General features: G+C 37.5%; 1 protein-coding gene across 1 annotated transcript in view; it reads left to right on the forward strand.

Annotated features, from left to right (window-relative positions):
* The window catches only part of LURAP1L (leucine rich adaptor protein 1 like), a 48,588-nt gene extending 23,243 nt beyond the window's left edge, over nucleotides 1–25,345 (forward strand). The window contains exon 2 of the mRNA XM_001494571.6: nucleotides 24,600–25,345. Within this exon, the coding sequence (XP_001494621.1) occupies nucleotides 24,600–24,974 (375 nt within the window). The 3' untranslated portion in view covers nucleotides 24,975–25,345. The remainder of the gene's footprint in view (nucleotides 1–24,599) is intronic.
* The last annotated feature ends 2,333 nt before the right edge of the window (nucleotides 25,346–27,678 follow it).

Genomic DNA, 27,678 nt, shown 5'->3' on the forward strand with positions numbered 1-27,678 from the left:
TAGCTCTTTTTAAATGTGGTGACCCATCTGTTGCCATATGCCAGGCATCTGCTTTTATCACCCTCATTTGTGGTCCTTCAAAGCTAGAATTGATGAATTAACATTGAATTTATGCTAATTTTCACTGCAAGAGAACAGCTATTTGCAAACCATTTAATCTGCCAGCAGGGATTTTCAGATGTAAGGCAATACAAGAGGATAAGAATAGAAATCAGCAATGTATTTTTATTCCCAGCTACCCTTTCTGAAGAGATGTATAACTTTTAGGTAATTGTAATACCTCTGTGGCTCCATTTCTTTAACAGCATAACGTGAAGAGAGATTCTTGGTTATAAAATATTTACTGAATTTATATCAAAGTAAATATGACATCAAACATTGTAGGGTAGAATTGCTCATAAATGCTCATGCAGGTAAGCACCTCTTTAATCCAAGTTGTGGAAATGTTTCTTTCTTTAAAACAGATGATTCATTTTTATCCAATCCTAAACTGTCATCCGAAAGTGTTAATGGAATAGTAAAGGCTAATACCACACCGATCAGACCATAATATAATAATTCTCAATTCTTTAGTATTGTGGATACATCAGTGAGTTTGCATGAGAAGATCACAATGTCAGTCCTGTTTCTACCACAAAGTGTTGATACAATTTTGGGAAGGCATCTGTCTCTTGAGTCTGCATATGTCTTATAAAATGAGGAAGCCTGACTCGATTATTAACTATGGTTTCTATGAGCACCAGCAATATGAGGTGCTTAGGCATGTCTTTAGGGTATATTTTTTGTTGTTGTATGGAATTAATCACACATGCATTCATCAATCTAGTTTCTCAACGAATGCATGTAATTCTGAAGTGCAATAGATACGATATCAATATTAGATATTTAGATTGAAATAACATTGTCTTTAAAACTGAAAATAAAAGTGACTTAACTAATGTGTATTGTGCAGATTTTCTATGCCGAAGCCAACATATAAATAATCTTTTTGACCAAGGGAACAACCAGATTTTTATTGGAAATAAATTCAGTCTGTTTCATTGATCTGCTTAATTACACTGAATTTCAGTATCCTCAAATTAGAAGGCATTCTTGGTTTAATTTAGGTCATTTTAAAAGTAAAACAGATAACTAATTTTTTTTTATTCTGTATGGTAAAAAAACATAGGATTTACCATCTTAATCATTTTTAAGTGTAAAGCACAGTGTTGGTAACTATATGTACCTTGTTGTGCTCTAGAACTTTTTCATCTTGCAAAACTGAAACTCTATACTCATTGAACAACTCCCCTTTTCCCCCCTCCCCTCAGCCCCTGGCAACCACCATTCTACTTTCTGCTTCTAAGAGTTTGACTACTTTAAGTACCCCACGTAAGTGGAACTATGCAGTATTTGTATTTTTGTGCCTTGCATGTTTTACTTAGCATAACGTCCTCAAGATTTATCCATGTTGTAGCAAACGACAGAATTTCCTTCTTTTTTTTAAGGCTAAATAATATTCCATTGTATGTATATACCACATTCTTTATCCATTCATCCCTTGATGGACGTGTAGGTTGCTTCCACCTCTTGGCTATTGTGAATAATGATGCAATGAACATGATTGTTCTTCGAGATTCTGTTTTCAATTCTTATGGATATATACCCAGAAGTGGCATTGCTGGGTCATATGGTAACTCTATTTTTAATTTTTTAAGGAACCTCCATACTGTTTTCCATAGTGGCTGCACCATTTTACATTCCTACCAATAGCACACAAGGGTTACAATTTCTCCACATCCTCATCAACAGTTGCTATTTTGTGTTTCTTTCAAATAGTGGCCATCCTAACAAGTGTGAGGTGATATTTCATTGTGGTTTTCATTAACATTTCCCTGAGGATTAATAACGTTGGGCATCTTTTCCTATGCTTGTTTGCCATTTGTATATTTTCTTTGGAAAAACGTCTGTTCAAATCCTTTATCCATTTTAAATCCGATTATTTGCTTTTTTGTTGTTAAGTTGGAGGAGTTCTTTATGGATATTACCCATTTTCAGATATCTAGTTTGCAAATATTTACTCCCACCCCATAGGTTTCCTTTTCATTCTGTTGATTGTTTCCTTTGCTGTGCGGAAGTTTCAAAGTTTGACGTGGCCCCATTTGTCTATTTTCTGCTTTTGTTGCCTGAGCTTTTGGTGTCATATCCCAAAATACACTGCCAAATCCAAAGCCATGAAGCTTTTCCCCTAGGTTTTCTTCTAGGAGTTTTATACTTTCAGGTCTTACATTTAAGTCTTTAATCTGTTTTGAGTTAATTTTTGTGTATAGTATAAGGTAAGAGTCCAGCTTCATTATTTTCATGCACATATCCTGTTTTACCAACACCTTTTGTTGAAGAGTTTATCCTTCCTGCAATGTGTAGCCTTGGCACCCTTGTCAAAGATAATTTGACCTATATGTAAGGGTTTATTTCTGGGCTCTCTATTCAATTCTGTTTGACTATATACCTGTCTTTATGCCAGTACCATACTATTTTGACTAGTGTAGCTTTGTAATATGTTTTGAAATCAGGAAAAGTGAGGACTTCAGCTTTGTTTTCCTTCCCAAGATTGTTTTGGCTATTTGGGGCCCTTTGAGATTCCATAGGAATTTAAACCTTTTTTTTCTATTTTTGCAAAAAATGCCTTTAGAATTTTGATAGGGATTACATTGGATCTGTAGATTGCTTTGGGTCTGTATGGACATTTTAACCTTATTAAGTCTTTCAATCCATAAACACAGAATGTCTTTCCATTTATGTTTCCTCTTTCATTTCTTTTAGCAACACTTTTTAGTTTTCAGTGTACAAGTCTTTCACCTCCTTGGTTAAGTTTATTCCTAAGTATTTTATTCTTTTTGATGCTATTATTAATGGAGTTGTTTTCTTAATTTCCTTTTCAGATTGTTCATTGTTATTGTATAGAAATGAAACATTTTTGCCTGTTTATTTTATATATTGTAACTTTGCTGAATTTTCTTATTAGTTCTAACAGGGCTTTTTTTGTGGAATATTTAGAGCTTTCTTCATGTGTGTCATCTGTGATCAGACCTAGTTCTTCCTTTACAGTTTAGATGCCTTTTCTTTCTTTTTCTTATCTAATTGCTCTGGCCGGTACTTCCTGTACTGTGTTGAATAGAAGTGGCGAGACAAGGCATCCTTGCCTTCTTCTTGATCTTAAAGACAAAGTTTTCAGATTTTCACCACTAAGTATGATGTTAGCTGTGGGTTTTTCATGTATAGTCTTTCTTATATCAAGGTAATTTCTTTCTATTCCTAGTTTGTGTTTTTATCATGAAGGGGTGTTGAATTTTGTCAAATGCTTTTTCTGCATCAGTCCAGTGGATTTTGTTCTTCAGTCTGTTAATGTGGTGTATTTAATTGATTTTCCTATATTGAATCATGCTTGCATTCCAGGAATAAATCCTACTTGGTTATTGTGTATAATCCTTTTAATTTACTTTTTTTTTTAATTTTTTTTTAAATTTTTTTTTAAAGATTTTATTTTTTCCTTTTTCTCCCCAAAGCCCCCCGTACATAGTTGTGTATTCTTCGTTGTGGGTTCCTCTAGTTGTGGCATGTGGGACGCTGCCTCACCGTGGTCTGACGAGCAGTGCCATGTCCGCGCCCAGGATTCGAACCGACGAAACACTGGGCCGCCTGCAGCGGAGCGCACGAACTTAACCCCTCGGCCACGGGGCCAGCCCCTTAATTTACTTTTGAATTCTATCTGCCAGTATATTACTGAGGATTTTTCCATCAGTATTAATCAGCACTATTAGTCTATAGTTTTCTTATAGTAACTTTGATTTTGGTGTTAGAGTAATGCCACCTCATAAAATGACTTTGGAAGTGTTCCCTCCTCATCATTTTTTTTTTTTTTAATAGAGTTTAAGAAAGATTACTGTTAATTCCTCTTTGAATGTTTGGTAGAATTCTCCAGTGAAGCCATCTAGTCCTGGGATTTTCTTTGTAGAAAGGTTTCTGATTACAGAATCAGTCACCCTATTAGTTATAGGTGTAAGGGAGGAAAAATGTTTTCCTTGACCCTCTTAGGATCCCTGGCTTGGTCTGAAAATTAAGCTGAGAAAGACATATTAACAAGAGAAAAATCATACAAATTTATTTAATATAAGTTTTGCATGACACAGGAGCCTGCATAAGGACATGAAGACCTTAAGAATGGTTAAAATTGATTATTTTCATGTTAGGTTTGATGAAGAGTAGACAGTCAGGGAGAAATATGATAGGTCAGTGGGGGAAACTTAGCAAGGCCTGTTTGTTCAGATTCTTTTCAGCAGCATCTTGTCTTTGGAGATAAGGATGTTTCTTTCCTCTGGGGCTGGGGAGGGCACCTGTCATGTAAGAGTTTTATGACCTGTTTCAGGAGAAGAGTAGGGGAAGGAAGGTGGTCAGAGTGACCTTCTTGCTTCTGCTGTTTTCTCATACTCTTTCAGCTTAAAATATTCAATATACCGACATACTATTTTTGGGGGGTAGCCTGTCCTGAGTGTCATCATAGGTGTGTTTAGACTTCTTATCTCTTTATGATTCAGTCTTGGTAGGTTTTATGTTTCTAGAAATTTACTCATTTCATCTAGGCTATCCAATTTGTTGGCATATAATTATCCATAGTAGTCTCATAATCCTTTTTATTTCTGTGGCATCCGTTTTCACATCTCCTCCTTCATTTCTGATTTTTGTTATTTAAGCCTTCTCTCCTTTTTTTCTTAGTTAGTCTAATTAAGGGTATGTCAGTTTTGTTGATCTTTTCAAAAAACCAACTTGTAATTTCATTGCTTTTTTTTCTATTCTCTATTTTGTTTATTTCTGTTCTCTTTTTTTATTTCCTTCTTTCTGCTAATTTTAGTTTGCTCTTCCTTTTCTGGTTCCTTAAGATGTAAAGTTAGGTTGTTGATTTGAGATTTTTTTGCCCTAATGTAGGTGTTTACTGCTATAAATTTTAGGAGTTAACTAAATTTTGTTGAGCACCATTGGGCCAGGCTCTATGCTATATGTATACCTTATTTCATGTGGTTCTTCCAACCATACTAACATAGTAATCGAGTTAGGTAATGTATACAATTTTATGGATTAGAACATTGGTGTAGAGAAAATATTAAGTAACATGTCCAACTGACCAAAATCCAAGACGTAATTAGTGGAGGAATTGCATTTTATCCCTGGTCTTTCAAGATCAAAACCCATGTTCTTTCTAGGGTACCAATGTGTCTGGGATATCATTTTCCTACACTGTTTGCATTTGGAACTTCCTAAGGATATAGCAAAGAAATGCCCAAACATACTGAATCCAAAAGGAAAAAATAAAACACTAAATAAAAAACTATTGTTCCTTAATTGATTTAGAGAAAATGCTTAGGTGAACTCTTCCTGTAAAGTGATATGATCAGTGTGTGAGAAAAAAAATCTGTTCAGATCATCTGACTGTCTGATATCTTTGTAATTTTCACGATGGAAAATAATTAGTATCTGGAGGGTAGTCTGTCTTGACAAGCTCATGTAGAAACTGATACTTCTTGTCTTAACTTTGACTAGGCATAGTTAATTGTGATACTTAACATGTAAAAGCAACTGAAAAATATTTAGGGCTTTTACATAACGATAAGGATCAAGCTCTTCTCCTTGGTACAAAAATATTTTCCCAGTGAGCTGCATAAGCTGAAAATATGATTGCCTAATTATAATAATCATATTGCAGTTGCACACAGCACCTTTCATCCAGGAACGTCTAACCACTTCACAAGCTATAACTGATTGAGTCTAGCAGCACCTCTTTGAAGTTACATCAGAATATAATTTTGAAGGTGGTTAAGTATATTAAAGATGGCTAAAGGTGTTAAAAAACTTGCTCATGGTGAAGAGAATTAGGAGTAACTGGAAGTGCAGTCATCTCTCAGTGTCTGCCAGGGATTGGTTCCAAGACCCCCGGAAGCCAAAATCCATGGATGCTTAAGTTCCGTATATAAAATGTTGTAATATTTGCATATAACCTATGCGTATGCTTTTATATACTTTAAATCATCTCCAGATTATTTCTAATACAATGTCGATGGTATGTAAAAAGTTGTTATACTGTATTGTTTAGGGAATGATGAGAAGAAAAGAAGTCTGTACACATTTATCGCAGACCCAACCATTGCAGGCCTTTCGATCTGAGGTTGGTTGAATCCACAGACATGGAACCCGCAGATACGGAAGGCCACCTGTATATCTTAGGACTTTGTATCCTTGTTCCTTATAATAGAGCACCAGGACATTTTATTTTTTTCTAAAGGAAAACAAGGGAATCTTAAATCATCATTCATTTTGGGAAATTTTTACTACATTAACTTCATTAAACTGCTATAAGGATACAATTTAATAAGCAAATCTTGCTTTAAGAACATTTTTAAATTCACTCATAAAAAACATAAAGTGTGTTTAGCAATTAAGTTAGGAACAATTAATGTTACTGCATTTGAAAGGCATGTGACAAACTTCCTTTATGTCCTTTACAAAAAAGGCAGTATAAACACAGACTTCAGAGAAGTATGTCCCCAAAATGGGAGAAGTCAAAACCCAAGAGGAAGAAAATATTTGTCGTGAGAACTTTAAGAACAATAAGACTGGGTTTATGGGGAGGAAATGGGTGATCAGAATAAGAATTTGGAGTCAAGACCTCTGGGCCTTTCTATGTCATATACTTGAAAAGCACTTCCCCTCACCAATTGAAAAATGGAAAACAGCTTTGCTTCACATATGCAAATGGACTCTTTTTGAATTCTCAGCCTGATTCCTCCTAAGAGTGAATCTATCACTTTGGATTCAGGTTACTTACAGTTTAGCAAAATTAGTCCTGGAATGGGGGCCAGCCCTGTGGCTGAGTGGTTAAGTTTGTGCCATCCACTTCGGCAGCCTGAGGTTCACCAGTTTGGATCCTGGGAGCAGACCTGTGCACCACTCATCAAGTCATGCTGTGGCAGCATCCCACAGGGAAGAACTAGAATGACCTACAACTAGGATATACAACTATGTACTGGGGCTTTGGGGAGAAAAAAAGAGGAAGATTGACAACAGATGTTAGTTCAGGGCCAATCTTCCTCACCAAAAAAAGAAAAGAAAAGAAAAATTAGTCCTGAAAAAGAAAAATTAGCACCCATTCCAGAAAGAGATGTACATGACAAAGTCGGTGTCAATCTAAGCTGTAGTCCTTATCTAACTTCCTTTCACAGCAAAATTACTTTTTCTTTAATATCCTTTGTTGTCGCAATTAGCCCATATTTGCCCCTGCTAAAGAACAGGCTTGAGATGCTAATGAAACCCCCTTATGCTCCTTTGAAGGCAGCTCAAAGTCAGTAACCTACAGCACAGCAGTGAGGTAATAATCTGATGGAGAGCTTCTGTTTAAGACAATGTGGTTAGCTTTTATTTGGAATGGACTGTCACAGCATTTCTCAGAGAAAGCCTTGCTCAGCACTCCAGGGTTTCCATGCTGTGTCTCTAAATTTCCTCTCCACCTTCACCTTCCTCCACATTCTAGATCCTCGGCCCCTCTGGTGGCTTGCCTCTTCCTGAGCGTGAAATGAACTTTTGCATCTATAGGCCTTTACCTATTTTCCTTATTCCACGATAAAATTATAATGTCCTTCTTAGGATAGGCCACACATACCCATTTCTCTCTGTCCAAAACTATCTTATTCTTCACTATTCAAGTGACATATATCTTCTTTTCCCAAAGAAAATTAATCCATATTCATTCTCTGCTACATTGCCACATATATATGGACCTGTATTTTCCTCTCCCATCCGTTTCTTCTTTCATCATGTTTCTTGATTTGCCGTGCTCTAATAATCTTAGTTAGGATAGGATTAATGGATAGGATAGACCCACAGCACTAGAGGAATTCATGCTTACCACTTCTTTGTCATTTGTCTCTGTATTTGATTGTCACCAGTATGCTTATTTCTCCCGTATCTTGAAAAAAACTATCTCGAAAAACCCCCTTGTTCACATGTAAACTCCTTCTACCAATGCAGTCATCTCCCAGAATCAAACTCCGAAGTAATTCCAACATGCTCTATCGGACTCATGGAGGAACCTTCACCTTTCTTTGCAAACTGTACACTGATCATACTCTGTTCATGTGCAGTCTCGGAGATTCAAGACACTGTAGGGCTGGAAGGAATTTTGAAAATGATCTCTAATATTCTTATCTAACAGACGGGAAAATAGAGGCATGGGAAGATTGGGTGACTTGTTACAAGTCACAGGTTAAGTTACTAATGGAACTAAGACTGGAATCAAAATTTCAGGTTTCCTTGCCATTCTCACTATACTACACCATCGATAGGTAGTTAGGTCACAGGGCATCACTGGTGTAAATAAATAAAAAATCAGCCATCACCTCTGTTTTAAATTTTTTTGTATACTATTTCTTCTGGAAATCAATTAAATCATATTCAACGGAGGGCAAACTCTCACACATCTAGGTGAAATCACCATCTACATTAATTAGAGTGAAATTTCAGGAGAATACTAAATGGGGAAAATGAACCTAATATTTTAGGCAATATTATTTCAATAACTGTAACTAATTTCATTTAAAATAAACACAATAATTTTTCAGAACAGTATCATGCCAAGGGACAGTTTAAACACTTTAATTTCTAAAAGACTTTAGTGTTTTAGAAGCACGTGAGTTGAGTCATGGATAATCTGTGGTGCCAGAGATATCATGCAGCTATTTGTGGGAAATAAAATGTAAGCAGCTCAGTGACATTATGAGCACTGAGTCATCACAATGCTTGGTATATGCTGAATCACAGATAATCAGAGAGACAAATCCATTAGAAATAAAGAGCAAAGCCATTCCTTCCTCATGGACCTCACCTTGGTTCACATTGAAAAGACAAAATTTATTTAGTCTTATTTGAAGTATTAATTCATGGTATGAATGTTCTCTTATGCAATAAGGGTAACTTTTTTCTAATAAATAGGAAATAAGAAGTGATTAAATAAAGGTAAAAAGGAGTTAAAGATCTAGGGACAAAGAATTAACAGAAACTTTCATCACAGCAGAGTCCCACTTTTAAGTTCCTTGGTCTCATTTGCATTATCTGGGCTGTTCCGGGCCCATCTGCATTTGCACCAGTTCTAACAAGATTTCTGTCTGTGGCTCTGTTATTTGATTCTATCAAAGTACATTTTCCAAAAAACATGACTCATACAAATTTAAAACAAGCGTATGCTAAAGATTTATTTAACTCTTTAATGGGGTGAACTGTCAGGATGGAAAAGGTGGATAAGGAAGAAACAGAGGAGCAGAGGTCACATAGTCCCTTAGGAAAGGTATACTGAGTGAAATTCACCAGGGAGTGTCTTGTTTTTTTTCGCTTTTTTAAATACCTGTAAGATTGAGACCCTGGCAACCCAATGCCTAAATCCAGCTAGCCTGTTTTCGTAAATACTCTTATTGGAACCCAGGCAGGCCCAGTCATTTACTGTGGCTGCTGTGGCTGCTGTCTAGCAGGCTTCATCTAAGGTAATTGCCCAGGGCCCCTTGCGGTGACCTCGAAGAATAGTTGGGTGTAAAAGACATTTTAAAATTTTTCCCCCTGAATTTAGGGTCTTAGCTTGGGAAGGCAGAATTAAAAGGGTTACAGTATTATTAGAGTAGATCTACTTATTTGATTAAAACACTATCATATGTGCCTGGAAACAATAGTTATAGTTTGGAGTGAGAATGCAACACAATTTTAAGTAACCTTTTTTTTGGTAATCAAGGATGGCGAAGTCAGCACAAAGTGCAGAAAGTTATCAGGTTAGATAAGGAATCTCTGCTATCTGGGCAGTTTACACAGAAGAATAACCTTTTACTATCTCTTGTTAACAACAATCTAAATTTTTCTATACCAATTTTTCATTCCAACAAAGGAAAAAAAAAAAACTAGTTCTAGTTTTGCATTAATATATTTAGCAGTAATTTATTCACAAGCTCCTTCAAAAATTTATCTCCTAGTTAATCCCTCAAAACAGCAAATTTTACCAACATTTTTACACATTTTATTGCTTTTTTTTCAGAATCAATCTTTGGAGATATTATAATTCAAAGCAAATAAAGTTTCTTTTTTTGTATCTTTACTCAGTTTTCAATATCAAGTCAGTTCTATCCATAACTGTCTTCTTTCACATTATGGAACAATTTTAATTGAGAACAAAAATACTCTCCTCTTTGATAAACAAAACACATTTTAGTTATAGTCCTTTGCCATGTTTATTCCTAGTGTAGTCTCAACCATGCATATAAGCCGTAATTTTTAATCAAATTTACTAATCTTTCAGAGAGACACTGAAAAGAGAGTAATTATTGTCTGTCACATCCAAGCATTTTAGCAAACCAGCAAAGCTTACACAACTATAAGATCTCCACGGCCAAATACACACCTTTGTAAATGGCAAACTTACTGTGTTCATTAAAATGACCCAAAGATGCAGCCACTTTATTACTATTAAAGAGATCCATAACACTGGTGATCAGTGTTTCAATATTCTATCTTCCTTAGAAGTTGAAGATTTTTATTTATTAACTTGACTTAATATGTCTAAGTTCTAAAATTAATAAATATCTTACAAATTATGTTTAAGCTGCCACAGTACAGAACATAATTAGTTGAGTTAAAAAAATTAAGAATTATAATTCAGTGTAGTTGAATACATAATTGTATATTTTCTTAAATATTAAATATATGGAAGAAACATTAGCTTATATCATCAGTAAATCAGTATAAAAAATTTATGAAGTTAATATTAACTAGTCTTTTCATTAGAAAATAAATCCAAATCTTAAAAAATAAAATTAAATTTTATGTTTATTCTCTATCCTGGAAAAAAGCAATGAAAAGATACATAGCTAGTCATAACCTAAAACTACCAAACCAATATATGTCTAAAGATTCCCTTTTATTCTTCTATAGAAATGCTTCTGAGCTAGCATTGACTGTGAAGAATGGCTTTTTTTTTCCTTAAAAAAGTCAGTACATTCAGTGTATGAGAGTTCAGTTTATTTTCTTGAAATTCTTGGATTGTTAAATTTTTACAAGTATTTTTACAAGTAGCCTCTATTATTAGAAAAGTTTCCTTTTCCTTAAAAGACTTTATAATTTAATTTATTAAGACATTCGAAGTAGGAAAATATTTCATTTTCTTATCAATGAGCAGTAAAAGTTTTTTCTCAATTAAATGCACAACCACCAACAGGACTTGCAACTTCAATTCTACCATCTCAGGCACAGAGCATTAGAAAACACAGAACACACATTCTCGAAGGGTTATTCTCTTACTCAGTGGAAATAGAATATTTTCCACCTGGATTTGAGCACACTAAAAGAGAAACAATACAGACCAACTAACCATATTCTGTGTCATCTCTCACCCAATAGAGAATAGATTTCCATCATTCTAATAGAGATCACCAAGTGATCACATCATGAAACCAGATTGCCAACTACTGCTACCCCAAATGGGGAGTAACTCATAGGGTATGTGAATTTGACTGGCTTAGTGATTCAGTACCCACAAGCCCCCAGAGTTGGCTGTTTTACACACGTTTCATACATGAAGGTTCAGTATTCAGCTGTGGAAATGGACATGACCTAAACAATGAGTTAAACAAAACATGTAACTATTGGCCAAGAATCTGAAACAATGATGTAGGGGAGGAAGACATTTCCTCTGCCCACTGTGGGTTCTTCTGGCCGGAGAACGAATTAAATTCACATGAGACAGAATAACAGGAGAAAATCAAACAAAGCTTTATCACATGTATACATGGGAGAGGCTCAGGCAGCCTGAGCAACTTGCCAAAATGGCTGAATCCCCCACCTTAAATATCCTCCTCACCTAAAGACAAAGGAGGATGTTGGCAGTGGGGGGAGTCAGTTACAGGAGGTTACCAGACAAGCACAGTAAACAGAAATAAGATTATAATGCAGATTTAAGTCCTTGCCTTCTGCATTGATAAGAATTTCTAGAGATAAGGTCATCCCCCATTCTTCCTGGTACAGAGAGGGAGACACCTTTACAGATGGAGATTTCCCTTACAGATGTAAATGTCTCTTAACAAAGGGTAAGTAAATCTACTTTTCAGTTGCTTTCCTGTCTGCAGTTTATTAAAAGTAACCAGCCCCAAACAATCCCCATGCCAAAGAGACATATCTTGAGGTGGCCAATTCCAGGCCCCCACAACGACAAAGCAGACAAACCAGAACAAAAAGCACTGGATCAGAAGAAGAAAATTGAGAGTCAGAAAAGGTAAAGTTCGCTTGCTATTTGTGATCCACTCTGGAAGCCATTCCTTGGGCAACTCGGTTTAACTAGTTCTAGCAGGTGAGCACACTGGGCATCTTGAGGGCAACCTCCAAATTGATCAAAGCATAATTTTCAAGAAGCTGAAAACATGACTCTCATACAAACAAAGGGAGCACGTGTTCAAGATTTGTTAACTCATTTAATGAGGGAACCAGCAAGATGGCATAGCTGGTTCAAAAGAGAATTAGAGGGATGCTTTGTATATTTTCTCAGGAAAGACATACGAAATCATTTTAAGTTAGAGGCAAAATTGTTTAATGTCCAGCAGGACAATACAACCATAACCTTTGAGATTATTGTTTTTTAACTGGACAGAAGTCATTTTCATGTCTTCCAGATACAAATCTGCAAGTCAACTTATAACTTCATAAGTCTGGGCCAAATTACTAGTAAAGAGCAGGTCACACGAAAGTATATCCCCATAGATAATTAATTAGTGCTTTGATGGGCCTCTCAGGCTATGCTTCAGCATATCATTGAAGAGACATTCAAACTATTTACACATCTTTAAGCTCACTGATCCTTTCCTTGGCTGTGTCCAGTCTACTGATGTATTTATCAAACGCATTCTTCATTTATATGACAGTGTTTTGATGTACAGCATTTTCTTTTGATTCTTTCTTCAAATCTGCATATCTCTGCTCGTGACCCACCTTTCTTGCATGTTGTCCATTTTTCATTAGATTCTTTAGCACATTCATCATAGTTATTTTAAATTCCCAGTCTAATAATTCCAAAATCTGTGCCCTACTGAGCCTGGTTCTGATGCTTGCTTTGTTTCTTCAGACTTTGGTTTTCCTCTTTAGCGTGACTTGTCATTCTTTGTTGAAAGCTGGACATGATGTAAACGGAACTAGGATAGATAAGCCTCTAGCATGAGGTTTTGTATTTATCTGACTAGGACTTAGATTACGTTTACTGTTTGCTGTAGCTGTAGGTGTCAGAGACTAAAATTTCCTGTAGTATCCTTGTTTTTGTCAATTCTATTATCTTTGGGCTTTCCTAGAGACTCCTTAAACAGAGTCTGAGGCCTGTAGTACTTTTAGGTGTAATCCCCTGTTATTACACAGGAGCCCCATTGGCGTGGTGCTAAGGTACAGAGAAAGAGAAGCATTCAATAGTCCATGAACAGGTCTCAGTCTTTTATTGAGCCTGAGTTGTGTATTTCCCTTCCTCCCCAGTTTGGTTAGGCGCTGGTGAAATAGTTTCCCTTGATGGCAAGCCTTGTTAGTAGAACAGAGAGCTCTGGGAGATTTGACAATGGTTAATTTTCTATCCTCCTAGAAGCACAGGGGATGGTGAGAACCCAGTAGGGCTCCTGGAGGTAAAACTCATGAAAGTGTGGGAGTTCCCTTGAAACTGGGCCCTCTTAGAGTTTCTAACTCTCAAGCTAGTTCAGCAATTCATCAGTTACAGTTTAAAGTGTTCCTGCTTATACTGGCTCCAGCTGGAGCCTTCTGCTTCTGGGCTTCCGTTCTTGGTAAGCTATGATTCTCTGTATCTACCTGTTTGTCTCTCAGGGGCAGCCGTTTGCCCTGTCACCTCAATTTTCTGAGGTCTCTAAGAAGAGATGCTGATTTTCCGTCTGTTCAGCTCTTTTCTTGTTGTGAACGTAGGAGTAATAACTTCCAAGCCTTTTACATGTCAACCTGGAACCATAATTAGAATAATAATTAGCTTCATCACAGATTTGTTGTGATGATGACGTTAAATTTATTAGATAAATTAATATTTAAGACATGGCACATAGGAAGTATTTGGATAAATGGCAGATACGTTTATTAATATTCCTAAAGCTGTTTTTTTAAAAAATGAGAAAATCACTAGACAAGAAAGTTAATGTATTAGCAGTGAGTGTTGGAATAGAGCAGGTGTTCCTCATTGGCCACTCTCCAGGGTGTGAGATCACTGCTCCTACTCGTGTCATCTAGAGAGCCCCACCCGAAGTTTCCCAAGTGAAAAGATTTAGTCACTGTTTAGGCATCATACGAAAAACAAAACAAAACTGATCTTTGGCATCATGAAGTGAAACATTTCAAATTTTGCTAAATTACCAAGATTTGGTAAAAATGAATGATTGCAACAAAATGCCAGTGCTTCAGTTACATTTCCTATGCAAAAGGACGGTTCTACAGAAATCCCTTTCTAAAGAAAATGGGTTAACATTTTTGTTAACAAACAAAATCTGGCTCATAGGAGGCACTCAATAAATGCAACTTTTATCCCTATCCTAATCTGCTCCCCACTTTCCCCTACGGAGGCCAAATTAAAGCGAATTCTTCAAATTACATGAAGAATTCTGAGAAGCAATAGTCCAATTTAGTAAATTTGCCAATATTGAAAATCCAATGATGTCAGTATAATCTTAGTGTATTTTTTTTTAATTTTTTTTATTTTTTTCCTTTTTCTCCCCAAAGCCCCCCGGTACATAGTTGTGTATTCTTCGTTGTGGGTCCTTCTAGTTGTGGCATGTGGGACGCTGCCTCAGCGTGGTTTGATGAGCAGTGCCATGTCCGCGCCCAGGATTCGAACCAACGAAACACTGGGCCGCCTGCAGCGGAGCGCGCGAACTTAACCACTCGGCCACGGGGCCAGCCCCAATCTTAGTGTATTCTAAACTTAAAATTACATCTGAATGTTAACTGTTTAGTTTATTATCTTATCATTATATACCCTACATTTTATGACCCTCAAATCATAGGGAGTATTATTTATAAGTGACCTCCATTGAAAGCATCTTGTGTGTTACTAGATACCAGAAATAGCATCTGCCATTTCTCCTTCAGGGTAATAAACTACCTTTTTTAGGGAGAAGAGAGGTGGTCCTGTGGGAGATGCTGATGGGCCCCTCAATGAAGACTTTGACTTCCCTTGAACATTTTTGTCCCCATCAAGAAATCTTTAACTACTTACTCTATTTTTCACTTTTTTTAAACTATGAAACAATGTATCAGAGCAGCATTTCATAGACACAGTGGTCCAGCATCCATCACCCAATATTATCCATAAGTAGAAAGATCTCTAGGCCTTTGCTACTCAAAGTGTAGTCCATATACTAACAGCATTGATGTATTAGTTATTCATGCTGCATAACAAATACTCTAAAACTTAGCAAGGTGAACAACAAACGTGTTATCTCCCAGCTTCCATGAGTCAGAAGTCTGGGCACAGATTAACTGAGTGACTCTGGCTTAGGGTCTCTTTACAAGTATGCAATCAAAATGTCAGTTGGGGCTGCAGTCACCTGAAGACTGGATTTAGCAAGGATCAGCTTCCAAGCTCACTCATGTGGCCAGTAGCAGTTGGCAGGCCTAGCTCCTTGCTAGCTGTTATCCAGAGGTATCAGTTCCTTTTCATGTAGATCTCATAATAGGCAGATGGCTCTCCTCAGAGCAAGTAAGAGACTGTACCTAAGACAGAAACCAGTCTTTTCGTACCCTTCTCTCAGAATGACATCCCGTCATTTTTGCCATATTCCATTCCTTAGAAATAGGTCAATAGGCCCAGTCCACACTTAAGGACAGGAAACTACACAAGGGTGTAGACGACCAGTAGAAAGGGGTGATTGGGAGATGTTTCAGAGGCTGCCTACCTTTACTGACAGCAGCTGGGAATTTGTTAGAAATGCTGGATCACAGAATTAGTGAAGAGAATCTGAATTCTAACAAGATCCCAAGGTGATCCGGATGGATAGTAATGCTGAGAAGCGCTGCTCAAGGGAGCAAGGCCCCTGCACTTGATTCTGGTGCAGAGGCTACTCCCTCACTTCATTCACTCACTAGTTAAGGCTGCTTTCTAAGAAGTGCAAAGATCAGTTTTCCTTGCAACTCAGTTCTCCACTACTCAATGACAGAAACAACTTAGAATTACTGAAGTACCATTGGGATGCAAATTGAAGATTAGAAATAGAATGGGGGACTGGGAGAAAAGGGGGCAGAAGGACTGTGACAAAGAGGCCTAATACCAACATTAAGAAGTTACTGAGAGAGGCAATTAAGCATTTGGGTGGGGGAGGGATGTCTGGAACCATATGAAGAAAGGGCTACAGTGCTATTTCCTCAAGAGCCCTAAGTGCACTGCTGAATAACTCTGCATTAGGAAGGCTCCAACGGTGGCCCCTTCCTACTTGATTTTGCTTGGTTCTACTTGCTTCTGTTTACCAAGACAGAGAAGACTGCAGCATATTTTAGAAATCTGTCCATCAAAAATTATAATATAAAAATGCAAATGCTTAAGTGAGTTTCAGCTATCTCAATTATTCCCTTTCTAAGTATGTTTCATGTCTCAATGAGGCTTAAAGAATAATCTATATTCAATATTTGAAGTCTTGCCATAAAAAAACACTAATAACCTTGGTATAAATATTTTACATTTTGCTCAAATTCTACTTAGCGGAACAGATAAAATTATATTGAGCTTTTAACCCTGTATAGAAAAATAAATGCCCTAAGGGAGAAAATGAAAGTCTCTAATCTACTTGTTACCAAATGCAGTAGATTAGGTAAAGCCTTTATTCTGTCTCTTCAATGGGATACTGGAGCCAACTCTTACTGGGGTGTGTGAGCTGTTTCTTAAATGTTTAGGAGTTTTATGAACTAGTTTTTAATTATAGTCATTATTAACACTTAAAGTATGTATATAAACCTACAAATCTTAAAGTATGTATATAAACCTACAAATTATGTTATATGAAAAACAAAGGTAATAAATACTCATCAATTGGTAATTATTTTACTATTAATTATTTTCTTGAGGTCATTTAAAATATTTATTGTACCCACAGGGTGAAAATACTATGTAATGCTATGCTACTGAGCATCTCTTATCAACCCTATGTTTAGTGACATCACACTGGTAGCCTGAAATTGGCCATGATAAGAATATTTACAGCACACAAATTGGAAAACACTATAAATCAGAATTTGACTTTTATTTTATTGATTGTCTTAAGATCGTGATGGGGAAAATGTTAATACTGCAGCTTAAACTTAGAAGTTTGTCATATCCTTAGCTATTACATTATCAATAGCACAAGAAAAATTGGGAAATATTCTTCACGTATTTAAAAACTATTATCCAATTCAGCAAAGTTGCTCACATCACTGACAAACCTGTAAAGTTCAGACATAACTAGTGCTGAGGCTGAAACAGGTTTCAGATTAATGAATATAATTTGTGCTAGGGTGAAAAATAGTTTAACGGTAGATCATGTATCAGATGTAATGAAAGAAAATTACTGAGAAAAGAGTGGATTGGGATCAATTCTATTTGTTAATTGTGGTTGAACTGCAACCACTGGTGGCTGTACATAAAAGACTTCAGCAGAAATGAACAAAAGCATTCCGAGATTCAATTAGTTATGTGGAATTTACAATAAAAGGTACTGTATGTTTTAGTATTATTTGTAAAGTGTGCTACACGTCTTTTATATCGGCACAATTTCTGTTACATGTATGTGTGTGTGTATAGTTTTCCCAGGGAGCCAGCTGTTAAAACATTTACCAGCACACCTCGCTGCCTCCTCCTCCACTCCCAGTGTAAACAGGCCCACTACATATCACAGGGGAGACCATTACCATGTCCTGTGTCCTAGTCTTCCATGCAAAAGTACTATTTTAAGTTCCAAGTTAGAAAAATGCACATGCAGAAAGAACGTTCATTATAAATTAGTGGAAACACTTCTTGTCGGGTCTGTGTTCTGTGTGTGAGCTTCTCGGCTACAAATGTGGGGAGTCCATGTGTTTGTTACACCATTACAAGTGAATTTCAGCTCAGGTGATTTGCAAACTCCTGCATTAGCCAAAATTGCATTTTGCACATACGTATTGAAAGTACTCAGGAAAACACTTTTCACTGTATTAGGATATGGGAAAGGAACTGACATCACAGGCACCCAAGTATCCACTGGACCTAGAACCTGACGGAATAAGACTGAAAAGCTCCCTGTATTACTTTGGTAAGAGGAGGACTGACTAGCAGAAACTCTACAGATCTCTTGAGCAGGCCTGGTGGCAGGAATTTATGTTTAAGATTCAGGGAGTCACATGTGCCCCCTCCAAATAAACCAGATGCGGCTTTCCAGTTTATCAAAACAACATCAGTCCGTCAGCTGTGCTGATGACAGTGTTTTTATGTATGTAATTTAGTCCTTGGGGAAATTATTCTTCTATAAGGTTTTGGGAAAAGAGTGAACTCTTTTAGCTATTGCTCAGTTCCACATATAAACACCACAAATGGAGGAAGACAGAGCTGACTGCTATAAAATGGAATCCTCTGTTGCCCAATTAGAAGCAAATTTTATTATAAATTTTGAACTGGCCGAGAAAGTGGAGAAAAGCGTTGGCAGAACAGCGCCCACTTGTAGAAGGCCACAGGCTTTTCTCCCGAAGCATTCCACACCGAAAGCAGCGCTGGACCTATTGTACAGTGTCTTCTCAGACTGGAAAGAGACCTTGCTATCCTTATGGATCCTCTGAGAAAACAGAGGAGTGCTTGAGAAATACAGCTATTAATAAAACTGCTGGAAATTTTAAGGATGGGTAGGCAGCATATCTTCTGCGATCATCGAATTAAGGCTGTTGTGAATTTGGAGAGGGAGCAAATTTGGACGTGAGAAGCTTCTGTAAAGGGAACACGCAGATAAACTGCCGGAAAACAGTATTCCAAGCACCTTTACAACAGCTCTTTAATTTAGTACATACTGATGCTTTTGCAAATTTTTTTTTTTGTATATTTGGAAATAAATATGGCTAGAAAAGAAGCCTTCCACCAATTACTAATCTGAAGAAAATGCTGCTTGGCTTCCTCCAATTAGAAACTAGGATTAGAGCATCGCATTAAAAGGCAAATCTACTCTGTCTTCCTTTCTTCGTGTACGTGATTAAGGACTTGCTTTTAAAGTAGTCTTTCTCCCTTCTAATTGTTATTACAGTTTCCTGGACATCTGGGATTTAGGTCATGGATACTACTGTGGATGTTACAGTAGGAATGCATAACTAGGGGGTGGCTTGCTTTTATCTGATTAGTCAATTCTTATATACAAAAGGACCAAAATAGTGAAAGACAGCTTTATGAGAGATATGAGTACAAGCCTGCAGTATGACAAGGTAGAGTGGACAATCTCCCTGCTGCTCATGTGCACCCTTCCGTTAACATGTAGTCATATTAAAGATGATATGTATGTTTAGGTTGGAGCAGATCACAGATATGATTTTTATTTAAACCTAAATAGCAAGGGTTAAAATTACTATTACCTTACAGTTTCTGATAAGGTGATTAAAATTCACATAGAGCTCAGACTTCTGGCTTTAGCTATGAGTTTTGCTAGCTAAATCTTTTACTGGAGATATTGAGCAGCAAAATTGATCTGTCTCTCTAAAGCTTGCCTAATTGTCTCACAGCAGCAACAATTTAGTAATCAAAAGCCCGCAGGAATGACAAAGACTCAGAAACCATTGTCAGAATGGAGGGAAATCCTGAGATGACCTGATCTACAGAATCTTCTTATCAAATAGCATCTTAAATGAAACCTCGACACAAATTGCAGACACAAGTGATAGGTGGGTTCCTCAGTTGAATTAAATCTTCCTTTTGTAAAGACTGCTTTACTGCCTCCACTGAGGCCTGTGGCTGCCTGGAGCTCAGAAGAAAACCCTCTGATTTTTTTTCAGGTATACGGAAGCTGAGGCCCTGAGCTGAGCCTCTTTGCCCAAAGTCACATAGGTAGACAGACCAGTGGGGGGCCAGAACCCTGTGCTGTGTTCCTCACACAGCAGCACAAAAGAAGTCAGCTTGTTTAGCAACTCCCTGATTCATTGAAAATTTGACTCCATTCCTGCTTTCTTGGATTCCACTGAGCCAATTCATAACCTTTGTATTCTTCCATTATTAAAATGAGAGATCTGGAAAAGTTTATTATTAAGAATATTTTCTCTTTCAAGATCCCTCATTTCAAGTTCCACCATATACCAGTTCATCGCTCGTTGAACATGACGTGAAATTTCAGCGTTCATTCAGTCTAGAGTACAAGGACCTTTATACTACAGTCCTGAAGCACAAGAGACTCAAGAATGAAGATGAAACACATTGCAATAACTGTAAGGGCCAGAGTCGGGGAGAGGGAAGAGGAAAGGACATCCACATCTCTTTGGATCGATCAGGGCAAACCTGGTTTATTTTTTGGTGAACGTCCTATTTGTTTATTTGCTCCCTTTGTTCAACTCATTGCACCAAGTGTTTACAGAACACCTGAGCTGTGCTGGTACCAGTTATCACCTCAGGACAAACAGAGTAATGTTTGGAGTGTGAATCACACCTTGAAGTCCACTTCCTTCCCGAGATACTATCTCGTGATCTGTACACTGAAGCTAGGAATAACCTTGTACCAGTTACTCAGTGTTTGCATCCTGTGAATGAATAGGAATGGGATTGCCTGCTGAGAATGCTTCAGAACTGAAGCTGCCTCTTTCCTTCCTCTTAAGTCACATGTCGCTGACCCAAGGGGAGGGGTGTTCCTGACAGATGGTCCAGTCTGAAGCAGTCGTTCAGTACTTGACTAAATACTTTTTGAGCACCTACTGTGTACCAAGCACTCATGCGGGTCTTGGGCACAGAGTGGTGAACAGGACAGACCCAGTTCCCTGTACTCTGGTGATTACACGCTCATGAGGCGACTGAAAACAAGTAAACAAATAATAAGCAGAATGATTTCAACTAGTCATAAATATTACGAAGGGAACAAAAACAACATAGAAATGTAGCGTAAAACTAGGCATGGGTATTGGAAACGTGACTGATCAGAAATGGGCTCTCCAAGGAGAAGGACACAAAATCAGACCCTGCCAGGGCCTCCCAATTCTCAATATCCTCAGATTAAAGTCATGGGACCGTCTAACACCTCAAGTGAAAGAAGTGCACAGTTTCCTGCAGTGGGCAAGTGTACTCTCTTGTTCGTCATTACCAGACTTCTAAGGACTGACAGGAATAACAGTGAAGAAAGGTGGGGCAGCTACTGGAGACAGAAGCAACATTGTGATTTCCTTCGGTGGTGGATTGCTCATACTTTCCAGGTTCATGAGTAGCTCTGTAACCGCACCTTGGTTCTACGAGAAAACAGTGTGGAGCAGCCTGGAGCTCCAGGTAATGGACAGGCAGCCGTGTGAACCGGCTGGCCCAGCGCTCCCACAGTGGGAAGCTGTTTACTCTCTCACGGGAGAACACAGAGTTAGACACAGTTAAATCCGTAATCATTATCTGCCGGATCAACACGTTCTAACTGACTTGCTTTCCTCATTTTTTTTTCCCCAACAGAGTGGTTCAATGGCCTGTGAATGTTTGCCTTCAGAAGACAAGGATTTTCTTATTTAAATAAATCATTTCATGGTGAAAGGAATCCTTTGTTACTTCATAGTCTGCTTCCTACTTATTCATATTGCTCAATAAAATTGAAAAATCTGTATTTGATGCAGCCACTGAGTAGCTCAGACAAAAACTGCTGAAAAAAATTTATCCTAAGTGTTTTAACCCCCAAGTGACACAGTTGCTGGGAATGTAAATTATTATTGTCTCAAGAGCTGAACTTTCACAGATCCTAAAATTATGACTATTTCTAAAAAAATAAATCAGTGCTTAGGACACATCTTAAGAGATGGAAGAAATGTAAGACATGCCTTCTTTCTTTAAGGAACTTAAAGCTTAGTTGAAGAAACAGCTAAAAGACACAGTAATAGGTAGCAATGTAAGATGGTACGAAATGAATCTATCCTGTTGAGATGCAAACTAAAAGGACTGTGGAGGTTAAGCGGGTCAGCAGAGGAGACTGGAATCAGTAAGTACTGCTTGATGAAAGAAGGAGGACTTCAAGAATGGGAGGATTTGAGAGGAAGAGAGTAAAGTATTTCAAGGGAGGGGAATAACAGGCAACACACCCAGAGCTGGGCATGGGCTGGAACACTTTCACGGGACAGGGTGGGGATGTGAACAAAGGCAGCTGTGGGTCATTTCAGGAGCTCTTGGGAACGGTCACGTTTGTATTGCACCATGCCTTCAATGGGCACAGCAAGTTTTATCAGCTACAGATGCCTAACCGAAGAATTTCAGACTTTGGCTCATATTGATTTTCTACACTCCTCAGTGGACCTACGCAAATTGTTGGTAATTTGTAAATATTTGCTGTGTTACTTGTAACTTAAATAGTATCTTGATGCCTCATGGGGTGTGTGAGTGAATTTGAGCATAAAGACTGCCAGAAAGCCTCCTTCTCCAACATAACGTCATTGCAAGGTCACTGAGACCGCACCACAATAGAAAAGCATCTCAAGACTTACTAAGTTCGCATCTCTCTGTCTGAACACCATCAGAGAGAAATGATTTTCATTGTTAGCCTCTATGCAATTTATTTTCAGTGCTTTTCTCATGGAAGATAAGGAAGTCACCCAAGTCACTTTATTTAATATTCTAGCAAACTGAATTTTTAAATTGTACTTTATGCTATATATATATATATATATATATATATGCATGTGTATTTTTTAAAACCTGTAATCTCACATCTTTGAAGTCATTGGTAGAAATTCCATCTCTCCTAATGCTTGCTGATCACATTCAGTCAATCCAAAGTTTGCCTTCAGTTATGGATTAACTCCTAACCAGGAAATATTTTTGCAATATGAATACATACGTTTGAAGATAATAGGCTCCTTTCTCCCTTATGGCTTGAGTCACTCACAACTGAGTGCCTTTGATAATTCTAGAAACCCACAAATCTGAATTCGCCCTGGATCTTAAAAAAAGAATTAGCAAGGCCACCCTCTTGGGTTAAAGACCCCAAATGAATGAACAGGAATCCCATCCAAACCATAATGAATGTGACTAGGACCTCTAGTGGCCAAACATGTCCCTGCCTCCCAGTCCGGGCACTGGACTCTTTAGAGGAGCCACATCCCTTCAGTTCCAACAAGAACAGGGCCAGGCCAATCGTGAGTTCTTACAACCTCCCTCTCCCTACCTTCTCCAGAACCACCACACCCTTGACGTAGCAAATGTTTCCATTGAACTGTAGGGACTCCAAAGAAATTCTGCTTTGTGGCTGTGAAGACAGATTTCTCTGAAGTAACTTAGAACTATCAGAAGGCACTTGGGGGAGTTCTAGAACCTTCTCAGAGTCTCATATCCCAATTTTGATTGGAGCCACCCTGACATATCTGAAGCAAATAATTAGATTTACAGAAAATATCTGTATACTTCATCTTGTAAAATGGATGAGCCCCTTTTGGATTCAGGGAATATTAAAGCAATTTAGGTTTCTTAAAAATAAAAGCATGGGCTGGCTCCATGGCATAGTGGTTGGTTTCGCATGCTCTGTTTTGGCAGCCCTCAGTTTGTGGGTTCGGATCCCAGGCATGGACCTGCACACCATTCATCAAGCCATGCTGTGGTAGAATCCCACATACAAAATGGAGGAAGATTGCCACACATGTTAGCTGAGGGACCATCTTCCTCAAGCAAAATGAAGAAGATTGGCAACAGATGTTAGCTCAGGGCCAATCGCCCTCACCACAAATAAATAAATAAATAACAAAAATAAAAGCATTGTTCGGTATTGTTTATGTCAATATAGTCATAAAGAGTGCAGACCTTTTTGGTCTCTTTTCTGAAGATTTCGGTTTCTTTATCTGTAAAATTGGGATAAAGATAATATGTGTGTTACAGGGTTGCTACTATAATGAATGTTGAACTTCTATAATGATTCCTGGCACATTATCGCTCAAAAATAGGGAGCTGCTACAATGATGACGATGCTGATGCCTTAATTTCTACACATTCCTCTTCTCCCCACCTCTCAGTATCCACACACATATTCCAAAGTAAACATGGATAAACTATTAATCTGGCCAGAGAGAGAATAAGTTTCTTAGCAGGGAACCTGACATTCAATATGATAGTCCCAGCCAGCTTGGTTAGAGTCAGGAATGCAGTGGGAGTTTTATTACCAGTTTTGGAGCCTGATACATCTGGCAGGAAGTGAGTTCTTTGATTATGACTCCTCCTACCATTGGTCAGCAGTTATCAAAAAATATCCTGAGATCAAGTGAATTATATTTTATTCTGTGAATTTAAAATTATGGATTACAGAAGATAGAGTCCAAATGAATTTGGGGTCTTTCAAGAATGCAGAATAACTGGCCTGTCTTTCCTTTCTCCCCCTTCTCCATAGGTTACCCTCAGAGCCACAGACGTGAGGCTCATGCGCCAGTTGCTCGTTATCAACGAGAGCATTGAGTCCATCAAGTGGATGATTGAAGAGAAAGCTACCATCACCAGCCGAGGCAGCAGTCTCAGTGGCAGCCTGTGCAGTTTATTGGAGAGTCAGAGCACCTCCTTACGTGGCAGCTACAATAGCCTACACGATGGCAGTGATGGGCTGGACGGCATCTCCGTGGGGAGCTATCTGGACACACTGGCAGATGATGTCCCGGGCCATCAGACCCCCTCAGACTTGGACCGACTCAGTGACAGCTCCATAATAGAGGACTCACAGGCACTGCACAAGCGTCCCAAATTGGATTCTGAATACTACTGCTTTGGCTAATGACCCAGTTTTTTGAATGGGACTGGTGTGCAATTAACTTGTATTTATCCTTCTTCTCTGCTGCTATATTTTTGGTGTGATTTTTTTTTTTTTTTATGACAACCTTTTTAAAAGAAGCTTATTTTGAAACTGCTCAATGGTATTTCTGTTGCTTCTAATATTTCTCATCTGGACTGATTTATCTTTCTTTCTTACATCTCTGTTTTTATTTATTACAATGATTTTTCTCCCTTATTTTACAGTGGCACAAATAAAGTAGGGGGAAAAGACTAAGCAATAATAATGTTTTTGCTTTTGTTTTCAGAGCAAGGGGTCAGGGATTACAAGAAAAACTTTGCTAAATTTTACAATAAACCAAAGTCTGATAACAATTTTGTTGCTTATATTCTTAAATGATTCAAAGTTTCTTCTTCCAGAACATGTTGAGGTTTATTACTGGTTGTATATTACGTTGAACAAAATGCTTGGGACAAAGTTAGGGATTATTTCTAGCCCACAGATTCCTAGTGTAAAATCAACAATACTGTTAGTCACATAATTCATATGACAATCATTTGGAAGCCCCAACTATCTGCAATCTATTCACTTCAACTTTGTGTTCATATTGTAGATCAGCATTTTGTCATCAGTGATTCTAACTCAAACTGTAGACTAAGTTATGTGATAAGATCTATGAGTCTCCCAAATTTCAAAGAGTCATTGAGATTAGGTATCAAGGTGATTAGAGGTTAAGGCGTCCTAAATGAAATTGTATTTTGAGATTTTGTTGACATTTACTTGTGTGCATTTTGCAATTCTGATAGGATGCATAAAAACATAGATGCATACATATGAATAGACAGATAATGGGAAGCAGAATTACTACATATTTATGAAATTTAATATAATATCCTTTCATCCTGAGATAAATAATCTCTTAGTTTTCTGAAATGACATCTGAAAATATAACTCATGTAGTGAACATTTAGTTTTGATGTGATGTCATTAATCCTCCACATTTCTTTTACCTTGATGATTCCCAGTGAGTGAAGTCAGTGAGATTTCAAACTATTCTTTGTAATGAAATGTTTCAGCACTAAACATTTTATAATATGAGTCAAAAAGTTTTCCTATTCATAACAAAAATATCCATACTCAAGAAATAGTTTCCCCAAAATTTCCATTGTCATTATATACCTATTACACGCTTGTCAAATGTATTGTTTGTTTCTAAGACATATATCATTCAATTTCCAATTAAAATCTACAAGGTCTATATTTTACACTAGTCCTTTTTCATAAATTGCTTGACATAGTCATTACCACCACATGAATTTCATGATGTGGGGATTGTCTCCCTTCTGTGTTTCAGGAAACTGAGGCACGTAGAAGGTAGGTAACTGGGTCAAATCTCCCAGTAAGTGGCAAAGCTGGGATCTGAACTTGGGTCTGTCTTATTCTTAACAACAACACTCAGTACCTTTGCTACCTAATGAAATTAAATAATAAAGTGTAGATGAGAAAGCAAATATAAGCCCATGACAAAAAAAATGTGACTATTTTCCTTCCAATAAGTGGGACCTGCATTTTCCAATACTGAGCTTTCCCAGCCCTTTCCTAAAATCATATGTCCGGAGTCAGGATTGTGCTTTTATAGGGGAATCCGGGAGTTGGCCACATGCTAACCATTCCTCATATATTTCTGCCTTTCTGCTTACTTTTACCTTCAACTTAGTAAAGGCTGTTTGGTTGGCTATTTTGTTTGGTTTTAATCTAGAATTAAACCAAGCAATTTTTAGCATAGATTGTTTATCAGATTGAAATCCAAGAGCATGCATTATGACCTAGCAGGGAAAACATCCTTAGAACCAAGATTGATGAATTTCAGAGGGTAATGAAATATGTAACCATATGTCTGTAACATTGCAAGGAGAAGGACCCCAAGAAGAGGGAAGTGGGCAGACAGCAGGAGTATAAGAGACATCAAGGGCAAATTCTAACTCCTTCAAAACCCAACATATGTCTAGAACAAGCCAGCACGTGATAGATGATTTCTGTCCTCAGGTCACAGTTTCAGACTGTGATTCAACCTGGCAAATTTCTTTTTTACATCCTTTTTCCAATCAGCTTCCCTTGCAATTTGTCTATCCCATGCCCTCTATCAATTTCCCCTCTGTAGAAAGAAAATGAAAAAGCCTAAGAGCATCATGAGAGAAGTGTGTGGAATAGTATTCATTTATACATTTCATTTTAAGAGACCTGTAACGAACATTGGCAGAATACTTGAGGAGACATTTTTTGGCTCTACAAGTTTCAATATTTTACGTGCTTTACAGTTATGCTTTTGTATTTTTTTTTTTTTTGTGAAAGATACCAAATATAGAGTCTGTGATTTAGATATATGGAGTCACATATAAGCCAACAATGTTTTGATAGTCGATTTTACTAAGAGGATGGGAATATGTAAACAACACTAATTACTAACATGTTCATTGGTCTCAAGAGAATGAATGCATTTTCAACTAAAGAATCCCCATAACTAATCTCTGACCTGGAGCTTTTCATATTTGATCTCTGTGAGCATCATGAGGAAACGGGGTAAAAAGTTAAAGCAAAAGTGCCTTTCAAACTATTCTAACTGCCCTGAGTTGTATTCTCCCAGAGAAACGGAATTTTCCTCAATTACATTAATCTCTCCATTTTTATGGGTTTGTCTATCGTATAC

The sequence above is a fragment of the Equus caballus genome, chromosome 23 (genome assembly GCF_041296265.1).
Source record: "Equus caballus isolate H_3958 breed thoroughbred chromosome 23, TB-T2T, whole genome shotgun sequence".
NCBI classification, from domain to species: Eukaryota; Metazoa; Chordata; class Mammalia; order Perissodactyla; family Equidae; genus Equus; species Equus caballus.